General features: G+C 40.9%; 1 protein-coding gene across 1 annotated transcript in view; it reads left to right on the top strand.

Annotated features, from left to right (window-relative positions):
* ttc27 (tetratricopeptide repeat domain 27) overlaps positions 1–13,795 on the top strand; it is a 130,204-nt gene that overhangs the window by 36,524 nt on the left and 79,885 nt on the right. The window contains exon 8 of the mRNA XM_034003595.3: positions 8,154–8,266. Coding sequence (XP_033859486.3) covers positions 8,154–8,266 — 113 coding nt within the window. The remainder of the gene's footprint in view (positions 1–8,153; positions 8,267–13,795) is intronic.

The raw sequence follows: 13,795 nt of genomic DNA on the forward strand, positions 1-13,795 counted from the left end.
TAGACAAATAGCCATCCCTAAACCCAGAGGATTATCCCATCTGGTGTCTGTCAGTTAAGTGTTAGCAGAAAAAAAAAAAAAAAATTCCGAAGACTGAATTGTTTAGGGAATATCGCAAGAGCATAGCAATTCTGCAGACACTCATACTTTGCAAATGCTGTAACTCATAATATAGGCTTTATTTCTTTTAGCGGTTTAGCTAAGCAAAAATATTCATAAGTATGTGGGTCATTATGGTGTACATACAGTATGCGCCTGACCTGTCCATGAAAATGCGGTACTTTTATATCACTCTACAATCTCAGTTTTGCAAATGCTGTTAACTCTTTAGTAAATGTATACAAGGTGTTCCTGTTTACACATTTCTGATGCTTGTTCCCGTTGGGATACCTGATATGTCAATATATCTGGGCCTTGGTGTATGGCTGTTTGCATATCAAACTGTGAAGATGGTGCACTATGGTAAATAAACAAGAGCCCTAAATAAAACCCTGCAGGAAATCCCATCGACATATATTTGTCTTTTTTTTCAGATTTTGTTATTCATTTCTTTTTTAACTTAATACCGAAGCCGTTGACCTGAAGTTGGTCTTTGCCAAAGGCATTTCTGAGTCACCAGCAGATTACTGTGCTTTAGAACCCAGCGGTGCAGTGGACTAGTTATGAAGGATTTCTGTGCTTATTTGAGAGTTCTGCACTTGAGGTGTCATGTGTCAGCAGGTGGCTGATTGATGGATCATTGATCAGTTCCCTGATTAATCTGCACACTCCGGTCCTTGTTCAGGCTGAAGCGTTGTGGAGATCATGCAGTAGGAAGGGCATCCCTCCTCGTAATGTAGCTGTGTAACAAGCGTGGCAGGGAATGTGTCGGGTGTTTTCTATCCATGTACTGTACCTTCCCGCAGTGCTGCTGTCTGCAGAACAACAGAAGGTATATTGGCTATAAAATGGTGCATCTCAATTTTCACAGAGAAAGTAATAAAATATAACTGCTGATAATTAAAGAGCTGGCTCACAGAAATAAGTAAGTCAGCCTTAGCAAATGCGTACTGTAGTACAGCCTGACAACTCCTCTGCCTGTTATTTTATTACTATAACATCTAAAAAAAGCTCTGCAAATGTCTGTGATGTTCTTTGAGCGCTGGATGCGGAAGCAGCTATCTTGTTTGTTTATGTCTGTGTTATCTGTGTGGTGTTGTCTATGAGTATTCATGAGATATGCCCTTTTTTTTCGGCTTCTCTCGGCTCCTATCGGTCTCACTCGGCCATTGAATGGTTTTCTCTGCTTTTTCCAGAGAAAAAACGACTAGAGACCTGTTTTTTGCATCTTTTTGATGATGTCGGACAGGGTCCGAAATTGGACCCGAAAGGGAAAATTGCGTGTCTTGTTGATATGCAGTGCCTTTTAAACCTGTTTTACTGTGAAAAAAAAAAATCTGTGTAAATACTTTTTGATTTCTCTAAATCTTATCCATATCATTTTATATCCAAACTCATTTGGTTTGCATTCAGGTGTAAGACCTAGAAGGACTTCTCTTCAGAAAATGCTGTCAGGCTGTATTAAAACCAGATGTTTATTGGGAATGCCTGCTGTTAGGGATTACAGTCTCAACCTGGCATTTATAGGTGTTTAGCTTTATTGCAGGAGGAAGCATTGATCTGGATACACTATTTATTTCAGTTTCATTCCCCAGCTGAACTTTGCCATTCCTACACATTTGCCATGCAGACAGAGCGTCAGAATTGATGCAGGAGCCGTGCCCAGAAGCTCTGAGTCATTTTATTCCTGAGCTTAAGGGCCCAGAATGTGGGGTGTGGGGGAATCAAAATAATAAGGACTATGTTGAAAAATATAGCTCTTAGGTGCATACAGCAGAGGACAAATGTATTTTCAACACTGCAGGGTGTTCTGTAACCCTTTAAGTAGGGTGGCCAAATGTAATTTTAGATTTTATCCAAAAAAAAAAGACCAAATATATTTTTGTAATCAGTTTTCATGTAACTTAAACATATCTGAAATGAAAACGTACAAATACATTTTACGCACCAAATGTAGCATTTTTTATTTATCCGGCTGCCATCTTGGATTTTTTTTTCCTGCCAATGACGATTTTGAGCTTTCGTAATTTAATTGGCAATATATTTGTTTAAAATATTTGTACTAAATGAATAATACATTTTACTCTAAGCTATAAATGGCTTTATATGGGAGATCAATGTTTTATGTGTGGAAGCCAGCCTCTTGAAAACCATCTAGCTATTGGCAGAAGGTGGTAAGGACGTGGCACCGACACAGCTGATCTGTCACAATCAAAACTGCGCTGTTGCCATTGTCTCAGAGAGCAGAGAATGAGTTAAATGACAAACCTGAATGCACATCACTTAATCCAACCTGCTTATCTTCCAAACCCCACCTGATAGGATAATAATTCAAAGGTATGTCTTCCGGACACACAGCATTAACCAATTATGTACATTTCGAGAAAGATTGTTGTTGTTGTCCTGAGTCAGAGTAACGCGAAAACAAGGATTCAGAAAGATTAAAGGGTATTACGTTTATTTTAAAGTAGTTTCTATGTGTAGAGTGATGAAGTCTGTGATTTTGTCAAAAATGGGTAAACTGAAACTCAGGCTGCCACTGATATGGTGTCGTGGCTAAGTCTGGAAATTCAATGGCTGTTTGTTTTTAAAAATGTGAGATCTATATAATATTTTAAGAAATTATTATTAGTGGGGCTTGCGAAGCAAGAGTCCCCACTTTAAATCTTCGACATACTTCTTCTTCTTATTTTTTGGCACGCTACTCCTCTTACACCTTTTAAGCTAGAAACGCTGTTCAAACTTTAAAACATGTAGACCGATCTGGAATAGTGTGCTTTTATATAACTTTTTGATATATGTTATACTTTTTAAACTATTAAGCTTTTTGCCTTTTTTTTTGTCCATCTTCATTCACTTTAATGAGACTTTTTTCAACATTCTAAAGCTCCCCATTGTTTAAAAACAGACTTCCAACATTCTATTTACTGTAATCGATGTAACTTTTGACACAAATCAGCTACTTTGACCACTTTCCCAACAAGTAAGACAAAAAGTTAGAACATATGAAATCTGAAATCAAAACAGAAATAACTTTTACCAATCAAGAGGTACAGCTGTTTTAGTAACCGCATCAACTAAATTTTGACCACTTTCCCAACAAGCTAGACAAACACTTAGAGCAAATGTGAAATCAAAACAGGAATGGCGTCTACCAATCAAGAGGTACAGCTGTTTTAGTAACCGCATCAACTTCTTTCAGTAGGCTACTTCCCACTGTTGAATTAACTGTCATAGAACTTTGAGAAATTTCAAATTATACACATTCTAAGCATGAGACAATTAGTAAACAGTGACTTTTGACACAAATCAGCTACTTTGACCACTTTCCCAATAAAGCAAGCCCCACATACTCTAATCAGGCACTAATTGGAGCACATATTGCTACTAGGTAGTGCTGTAAATTGCACACTACTATTTAGTAATGAACTGTATTTAATTACAGTTATCTGTATGGTAATAATCAGTAGTACACCCCCTGCAGGTCTGTATCCCCAGAAAATACTAAATAATCTTGCTTAGCTAACCGTACTACTATCTGCTGTCTGGTGCATATTTTGTTTTCAAAAAATAACAAATTAAAATGCATTAAAAACCAAAGATGGTAAAAGATATACTGCTTTCCTGATCTGGAAGGCCATCTGCTTGGTGTCTGTCATCCCACATTCTGGAAAATATATAACAGTTCATGGTTAATTTACTTCACAAAGCAAGGTTTATGAGAGTATCTTTAAACAAATAAGACAGGACAAGTGGCAAAATGTTAGACGACAACAAAAATCAGTTAATTCTAAAATATAGTAGCCTGTTAATGTCTAAGCATAAATTTGATCTTAACAGCCACTGGCCATTGACTTTAAAAATCATACTGCTTATCTGAAAGCCATTCTAAATCACCCCTATCATAAATCATGGAAAACGCTACTTCGGAGGTTGCTGTAAAAGATTGTGGCACTTGCTTTAATGTGTGTAACCTTCTTAAAAGTTAGGTATTGATAGCAGTGGAAACTAAAGCCATTTATCAAAGACCACGAGAGTAAAGTGGGGTGCTGTAGGTTAAAGCCCTATCCCAAGACTGGAGTTGACTTTGGTCAAAAGAGAAAAAAAAGTTTTTGAGGTCTCAGCATCTTAACCTTCTGTGAATTGTAAACTAAAATACAAAACCATGACAACTTGGCCCTTGTAAAAACGGGAAGCCAAGGACTTGATGGGCTTGGTGACTTAACTGCTTCTTTACCCGCTTCCAGTCAAGGGTATATTATAAATCATAGTACAGCCTATTAGTGTCTACTCTGGAGAGCTATGTGACTAATTAATGCTGCTGTGTCCCATGTGCATTTTAAAATTTACAGTGAAATATTATTATTCTTTAGTCTGCCAGAACATAACTTTCTGTGCTCTCTGCCTCATCAGAGTTTGTTTAGTCACCCCCAAGATACGGTAGTTTAGACACAGGGACACAAGCTTCCTTTTCCCCTGAGGTATGCTTGTCGACTCCAAGGAACGACTATATTCACAAGCTTCTCTTATGCAGCTGTATAAGGTTATGAAGGTCACCTTTTAAGCTATTTTATAGTTCTGCCATGAAAATGGTTCTGACTGTTCCCTCAAATCTTTAAAAGTTAACCAGACACTTTAGTTTACAGTAGAATCTTTAACTGTATTAACACCACATTTAGGAACTGACTTGTCAACCAAACACAGCATTTGAAACTTGAAACAGGGCTTGTGTAAATAACATGAAGATCAGGCGTTGGGAGTTTTACATGTAAAGCTGGGTCCACACCTGAGCGATCAGTTGTGGATGTCCCTGCAACCAGTTGCTTGAAGTAGAGCCGGGCTCTACTTTCCAAAGCGACTTCTGTAGACATAGGCGATCACGTGGCAATTTGCGAACTCTGGTTTTGATTGGTTCTTATAATGCTGACTGCACGGCTTGCATATCCTGTCATAAAGAAGCGCTAATTTAAAAAATGTCAGTGGTAAAATTAACCGGTTTCATCCAGCTTTTACTTGGCTTTGTTTTTTCTTTCGGGAATATGGCATTTAAAGTAAGAACAGTTGAAAAAATAACAGCCAGCTCTTCCTCGTTAATTACTGGACACATTATGACCTGACCAATCTCCTCAGTTGTCAAAAAAATAAATAAAATAAATGGAATTCTAAACTTGTAGACACGGGACAAAAAAAAGAAAAAAAAAATGTGTCAACTCAGTTGTGAAAAAAACAAAAATAAACTACTTCACCTTGTAGAATAAAAATGTAAAAACAACCTGTCACCTCAGTTATAAAAAAAATTAATCTTGTAGACGCGGGAACCTTGTTGCACAAGTAATTGCTCAGATGTGGACACAGCAATTGCTCACAGCTGAGTTGCGCGATTTCTGGAGCAATTGGGTTGCGCAACTGATCGCTCAAGTGTGGACCCGGCTATAAACAAGGCGCTCTGGGCTTTTTAAAATTATTTTTGATTTCTTATTGTAATTCCTCAGATTAAATGTGTAGATCTTTTATGAATACACTACGTACACATTAATGTATTGGAGATCATGCAGGCTTCAGAGTTTAGAACATCCTCCATTCCTGGTGTATTGTAACTTTGAGATTCTACAGTATAGGGGTGTTGTGGTTTAGGGAGATAATGTGGTAGTGGGTTTTGCAGCAACCAACTAGTAAAAGTTACTGTACTGCAATCTTGAACTTGAGATGGTTGGTGGTATGATACGATTCCTGACTAATTTTCTGTTGGTTGCAGAAGTTGCAAGTCAGACTGATGGCATGTAGTATCTTTAATACTGGGAGAGAATCACCACCAGCCTTCAGGGTGATGACGTGCTGCAAGTCCTATTAATTTGAATGTTTGTCGAGTAATAAAGCTGCAAGGAATTCTGTCGCAGTGGCCATCGTGAATAGGTGCTACTTTATCTTTTAGATAGTCTTCTTGAAACAGCTGACTAGCACAGATACAACCCTTTCCAGGGCCCAGTGGTATATGACCAGTGGAATGTGATTCCCCACTCCGCTTCATTTACAGGTCGGGGTACATGTTGTGTTTCTTGCCGTGTTGTGCAATTGATTGACTTGAACTTCAGGTGCAGGGGTTGCATTTCAGTTTGCAAGGCCTTTTTATTAGTAGTAAACTCCAGTCAACATAGTTCCATCATAATGTCAGACAAGAAGCAAATTGTAATTGTATTGGTTCAAAGTATCCTGTATGATAAATAACTATTCTGATTGAACAACATTAAGACTACTAATAAGTAGAGACTGTTAAATGTGATACCTGAGATGTGTGTTTTTTCTGGTTTAATTTATTCCTGTATCTTTTAGTCTCTCAGAAATCAAGAAGTAGCCAAGCATTCAGACACAAGGATGGCTCAATCACTTCACATGCAGATTAAAAGGGGTATTTGTATGTGAGCACGGGGCAGTGCACAAATTAGTTCACGTGCAGATGTACCGAGATTCGAAATTGAATGATTGATTAGCAATCGAGTCTCTGTACACCTGCATAAAAGCTGCAGTGTTTCACTTACTCAGGGTTGTGTGTTCGATGAGTGGAGAATGGGTGTGGAGAGGAGCTAAAAAGGATTCAATTGCTAAAACATGCTGGTTTATAAACCAGCACGATACTTCTTATTGTTTATCATCTGTTTGTTTGTTTGGCCAACACGCTGTTTTGTTTTGTCAAAGTGTTTTTGTTTTCTGTTTACACCTTTTATTTTACAATAAAACACTGAGTGCCTGTCACAAAGACGACCGGAGTGGGTGGTGTCAGACCAGAGCCAGGAAGTAACACACAGAGACTTGGAGCGATCGCGCTCAGCATTTAATAAGTAACAGAACAGAAAATAAAAGGTTTGAAACAAAAAACAGGACACGGCACTATACGCCAAAATAAAAAAGACAAACAAAACGTACTAACACACAAACGGTGCACGGAGACAAACACGGTGAGTAAAGCCAAAACAAACGTTACGATCTTTCTTTTTCTTTCTTTCTCCTCTCTCTCTCACCCGTTCTCCACTCACGAACACCCAACCACCAGTGAGTGAAAACATGCAGCTTTTATGCAGTTGTACCGGGACTCGATTGCTAGTCAATCATTCAATTGGAATCTCGGTACAACTGCACGTGAATTAATTAAAGTGCAATTCCCCGTGCTCACATATTATTACTTTTTACTTGCACGTGATGTGATGTGCCATCCCCGTGCCTAAATACAAATATACAATTTACACACACGTGAAACACAGACCCGCTTATATCCCGTGTACCAATGCCTATACACCAACATTTACACACAACACGTAACATATAACATACACAGGGGGGGGGCACTTTGCCACAGTGCCGCAGCGTCTTCGTTTCGCCTGCAGTTGCTGTGTCTTGCATTCGTTTCCTGGCCTGACGTCACCCCTACAGCCAGCCTGTTCACATGGACTAATCGCACACTTCAATTTATCAAAGCAGGAGCAGCAGCAGAGCAGCATTTTTCTACCAGTAAAACTACAAACTTCACGAAAATAGTAATGTTTTAGTAAAAATAGTAAAATGTATACTAGTAGCGAACTCGCAATGCTGGTATTTTAATTGTATTCAGGTCTTTGAATTATAACAAAGTAATTGTGAAGTGTTTGCTTTCTGTTCAGATGGATGGAATAAGTGAGTAACATATAATTACTTTTTAGAACATAGTTTTAAAAGATCCCATGCAGTTTTAAACTATAGTCCACAAACATTGTGTTATAAAACAGTATGTTCACAAATACAGACCAGACATTATCAAATACATGATTTATCAATAGCTCGATTAATCGACAGATTACACTTTTTTTTTGTTTTTAATAATACCAAGTTGCGTTCAAATTAAGAGCTTTTAGGTGTTCAGGTATATTTTAAGACATTTAATTTACTTCTTAAATATTTCACTTGGCCAGGCAAAGGGAATAGTAACATTCTGATTATATAACCCTGTTGAAGCCCTTTGCCCAAGCATGCGTTGGCATACTTGCATTTGAGAGTTGTCTGTTTGTGTTTGTTTCTGCCCGCAGGACCATGATCTGACTGATGATACAGTGCTGAACAAGATTAGCTTGGCAGAGCCAGACCAATTTCAGAAGCTCGAGCTGTGTGCAGAGGAGCAGGCAGTGATTCTTGGAGTTTGGTAAGTCACCCATCTCCCTACTGCAGTTCCCTGCCAGAACAATTTAAACCCCCAGTCTGAAGACTTTCACAGTTGCTGCCAAAATCAGTAAAAGGACTAGGAAAGGATATCATATTGTGTGTACTGCATAATATTGTTTTTGACCATTAGATTCCCAAATGTGTATTGGAAAGGATCTTTGTAAGGAGAAGCAGAATCTGGGGATATAAGGCGTCATTTTTTTTCTCTACGTACACACTTAAATTTGTATATGAAAATATTGCTGGGGGATGATTGGTGGTTGTTTGGTTGCTGGTTCTAGTGATCAGAAGTTCCTTTTGAATAAAAGCTAATAAATAAAAGCTGGCTACTGAAGAGTAATGCACTTTATATTATTATTGTAATAGCGGTTAAACAACTTCAAGACAAAGATCCTGAAGATCGTGCTCTGTGTACAGTTTAAGTTGACGGAATGCACCAGAACTTTAGGTACTATGGTTTAGCACCCTGAGCTATAAAATCATTCCTGTCTCACTGCAGATAAGAACCGATTTACTAAACCTTCAGGGTAATGACTGAATTACTACACCTGGTGCTGAAAAGGTGCAATGCAGTTTATTCTCGGAAATCCTGATTCTTGTCCGATAGTGCCCTCTAGCATGTAGTTACATGCATCAACACATTAATACGCAGCAAGCTCGGTTCAAACACACATTTGAACACAGAGTTCTAAGAGGCAGGGTAACCTAATTAAAGACCCAGGTGTGTGTGTTACTGACATTCTGTACCTGTTTTGCAAGATACAATGTAGACAGTTTTTCTGGATTTAAAGACCACCTGTCTTTAAAAAACGCTTCAGCGGGGTCCCTTGGAATAAATATTAAACACGGCGATAGGCATTTCTAACAGTATGAGGACCTTTATCGGCACAGTTCCTATAGAAGTTTTTCATCAGCACACGTGATTAAAAGCAAAACAGCTGTCAAAGTTAATAATTGCAGATTGATTTACAGGTTGTAAAGCGTCTCCTCAGGGATATTCCATGCTGTCAGTGTCGTAGTCTGATAGATGTGTAGGAGAGTTGAAGCGTGTCCCATTTTACCTTGTGATCGCTGGAAGTAATATTTATTTATGTACGTGCTTTCAGAGGGTTGGCTTGCACAGTTTAATATTAACTGCTTTAAGGGTCTGCTGGTAACATTATTATTTTTATTTCTTTCTCAGCCAGGCATTTTTTTTGCAGAGGTCTGGCATATCTTTTCAAACAAATGATAAATTAAAACATATCTTTTGTGTGATCGCTAGTGCTTAATCTTTCTCCTAATGCTTTACAGCAGTGAACTACATTAACCATTTTGATGAAATATGGGAGAGATGTACAGTTGTGTGTGTGTGTGTGTATATATATATATATATATATATATATATATATATATATATATATGTATATACATACATAAAGCTGCAAAATTGTTTCAGGAGAGACAGTTGGTGGAAGGGGGCTGGTGAAAAGACAAATACAGTGCTCCCTCATTATATTACTGATAATTCACAGTTAGGACATGATGACAGTAACCTGTCATTACTTAACTTTAAAAGGACTCTTCACTTATTCACTGTTCCCTATCAAGTATGAAATTACCGAGTGGCTATTTACCTGCTAAAGACCCAAATCCTGAATGTTGTATACCAAAGCTGCTCTCTGATGCAGTCGTGGCCCCACCCCTGAGGGAACAAAAGGACTGTGCTCGAGTCGCTCCTTCCCAGGGATCTAGCAACATAGGTCGGCTGACGTGCTCTCCCCCTAGGCTGCATAGCTCCGAATGGAGCTTTGTGCTCTCCCCCCAGGCTGCATAGCTCCGAATGGAGCTTATTTTATTTCTGCTTTTTGCGATTTAGCACCATACAAGACGTTTTCTATTATTTATGTAATTGTTTAATTACTGTTTTTTGTTGAGAAAGTATTTTCTCTTTGTGTTTTTCCTGTTTTTTACAGATACTACATGCAGCAAGAGCAACTGCTGGGCTCAGCAGCACTGTGCAAGACCGAGGTACTCGCTTTGGTTGTTGCTTGCACTTTCAACCACAGTATGTTGATGCCATTTTGGTGACAGCTTCTCAGTCTCAGACCAGTCTCAGACAGCTTCAGTCTCAGACCAGCTCCGCTCCAGACCTGGTACAGAACCGAGATCGAGGTTGAACCACTACTGACCTGGTGCTGTCCCTGTACCGACCCGGTGCTAAAGTCACCGAAACAGTACCAAACCGGCCTGGTGTCAACCAGGTTCCGAACCAGTAACTGAACCATTCCTGACCCGGTGTTAAATACACCAAACCGGTACTGAAACGGCCCGTTTCCAGTCTTCTACCGACCGCAGCCGAGGTCACTGGTCTGGTACCAAACCGGTCCTGCTCGGGTCTTGACCCGCCCGGTTGATATCTATAAGCAGATTGAGGCAGCAACTGTACAACTGTACCTGTACATTGTATTGCTTGCTCCTTGCATCGTGCCCGGGTTCTATCCCTGTGAGCCATGCAAGGCCAATCTGCCTATTGAGGACAAGCACAGCAGGTGCTCTTCCTGTCTGGGTCCAGAGCACACCAAGGAGGCACTGGCTAATCGCAGCTTCTGTGTGTTTTGTGCCCCTTTCTCAAAGCTGCTTCAAGGATGCTGCCTGCCCTAAAAAGCAGTGCTGGGTTTCTGAGGTGATCAGAAGACCTAGGGGTTTGCTGCCACAGGCCCAGGACCCCTTGTCAGGGAGCCATCTGGACTATTGGTGTCAGTGCACCACAGACATCTGGGTGCTTACTACCATTCTGACCGACTATGATAGACCCCCTCCAGTTGGAGGAAGGGTTCTACTCTAGGTACTTCCTAGTGCCCAAGCGGGATGGTGGCCTCAGAACAAACCTTCGACTTCTGGATTTATAGTACCACAGCCCTATAAAACCAGTGCACAGTAAGTACTTGCAATTCGCCTTTCAGAGAATAGCGTACAAGTTCCATGTCTTTTGCCATTTGGCCTCTCCCTAGCTCCACGTGCCTTCTCGAAGTGCATGGAAGCTATCTCAGCCCCATTGAGACTCAAAGGCATCAAAAGTACTCGATTATCTGGACGAATGGCTCATTTGTGCACAGTCTCCACCACAGGCAAAGGCCCACACAGAATTTGTCACCGACCTCCTTCAATGGTTGGGTCTTATGGTGAATCATGCAAAGAGCCATCTCACGCCTTCCTAGACAGCCTGCGATCTCGGAGTGTGCTTGGGCTCTGGGGCCATGCTGGCCACTGTCGGACGGCAGAGTGCAAAGAATAGCTGTCTGTTTGGAGCTCTTTCAGCTGTAAAGAGCGCTTACGGTAATAACGTTCCAGAAACTGGGCCTGATGGCAGCAGCTTCCTAGACCCTTCTATTGGGTCTACTGCACATGCGCCTTCTGCAGGCCTGGTTCAACAGCAATGTTTTTTAGCCCACATTGAACCGCAACTGCCTATTGACTGTGTCCCACCACTCTCTAAAGGCACTGTCTTGATGGAAACAGCCGGCCCATCTACGCCTAGGCGTAGCGTTGGGCAGTGTCACCAGAAGGGAGGTTGTTACCATGGATGCGTTTGGAATGGCCGGGGGTATGCAAGGTGTGTGGAACCTCCCTTGGCATGGTCTCCACATCAGTGTTTTAGAGCTGCAGGCAGTTTACCTAGCCTTGCAGAATTTTTGCAGGAGGTTCAAGGGAGACATGTGCTTGTCCGTACAGACAACACAACAGTGGTGGCTTACATCAACCACCAGTCACCCAGTCTCCATCGTGTTGCCCGCAAACTTTTCCTCTGGGCACACGAGAACCTCCTCTCATTGTGGGCAGTACATCTGCCCGGGGTGACAAACTGGGCGGCGGACCTTCTCTTAAGGGGAGTGCCCAGCAGCTCAGAGTGGAGGCTTCAACTCGAGGTGGTGAGCCTTATCTGGGAGAGGTTCGGGAGAGCAGAGATACACCTTTTTGCCTCCCAGGAATCAACCACTCCTTTGGTTCTCCATAATAGGAGACGGGGAACTGCTGGGAATAGATGCCTTGGCACACCAGTGGCTGAAGCAGCTGTTGTACACCATCACAAAATCAGACAGGATCGGGGCATGATGGCCCAGGAGACTCTGTTTTTCAATCCTGATGCAGCTCCTGCTCAGTCAGGCACAGGGGGACCTTGAGGCATCCCGACCCATCGAGCCTGCAGCTCTGCGTCTCCTGTGGAGCATCTAATCTTGCAGCGGTATGCACGCTCTCTGAAGTCAGTGACAGGTCTCCCTGTGACAGGAAGGTGCAAGGGATGAGGCCCAGAGACAGACTGCAGTTCAAACAAAATACTTTTATTAAATAAAAAAACACAAAATAAACAGGCACGAGGGCCAAACAAAAGGTTTTTAAAACACAAACAATAAACACAAAGTAAAAACTTACAGAAATAAGGCTTCTAGGCTGAGCTTTGCCTTCACTGGATAGCAAAATTAACAAAAAACCAGCACACAAAGAAAAACACACTTGCTTCCTCAGCTACCTCTCTCTACTGAGGAGCTGAGGCCTCCTTTTATGTCAGGTGGCTGGGTGCTAATTGATTACTGATTATTCCCACCTGACACAATAAACCTGGGCACGGAGGAGAATTTAACCCCATCCCTGCCAATATTTACAAGGGCAGAGCCCTGCTCTGCCACACTCCCCTATCACAGTAACCATTAACCTTTAAGGTCGCTACATCCATGATTGCAGCAGTCTTGAAGGAAACATTACGCTGAGATCTTTGAGTGCAGTCCTTTTGTTCCCTCGGGGGTGGGGCCACGACTGCGTCACAGGCTCTGCAAGCAGCTTTAATATACAATATTCAGGATTCTGGTCTTTAGGTAAATACCCATTCGTTAATGGTTACATTTCTGTTTCAGGGAACCAGGGTTATGATAATAATATTTTCAATATTTCATGGATTTTTTTTTGGTGTGTAAATCAGTGGGAGCACTGTTCAACCTCATTGTTTGAACAGAAAAAAAAAAAAAAAAATTTTAAAAATCCTTTGGGGGGAAAAAAAAAAAAAAACCCTCCTTATTTGGCCACGCATTGTAAAAGCCCTGCCTTAACCTGGGTGGCCACACAGGGCTTGAGGGCAGACAGACTTTGAAGAGCTGGTCCCATTAGGCCAGCTCTTCAGGAAGACATTTAGAAAGAAATACATTTCAGGACGGAAAGCGCCAGCACATGCTACAAGAATAAGACACCTGCACATTTAATTTCTCTTGCAGGAGTGGATCTGGTGTTTCTTCTGCATAAGGGCAGTGTACTTTAAACCTTTTTTATACTGTGCTTTTCAGGAAACAAGCTGTTTGTATAGAACACTATACAGTTGTGGACCAGCTAAAAAGGGATTTTTAAAAACAATCCAGTCTTTTATTTTTGTCCCTGAGATGATTGTATTCCTAGTGAAATACTTCATATTTGTTTGCTAAAGCATTTATTTTCCTGTTTATAAGGGTGCAAGATATGGGTTTTACTAAACTGTAATCAG

Source organism: Acipenser ruthenus, chromosome 5, assembly GCF_902713425.1.
Source record: "Acipenser ruthenus chromosome 5, fAciRut3.2 maternal haplotype, whole genome shotgun sequence".
Taxonomy (NCBI): domain Eukaryota; kingdom Metazoa; phylum Chordata; class Actinopteri; order Acipenseriformes; family Acipenseridae; genus Acipenser; species Acipenser ruthenus.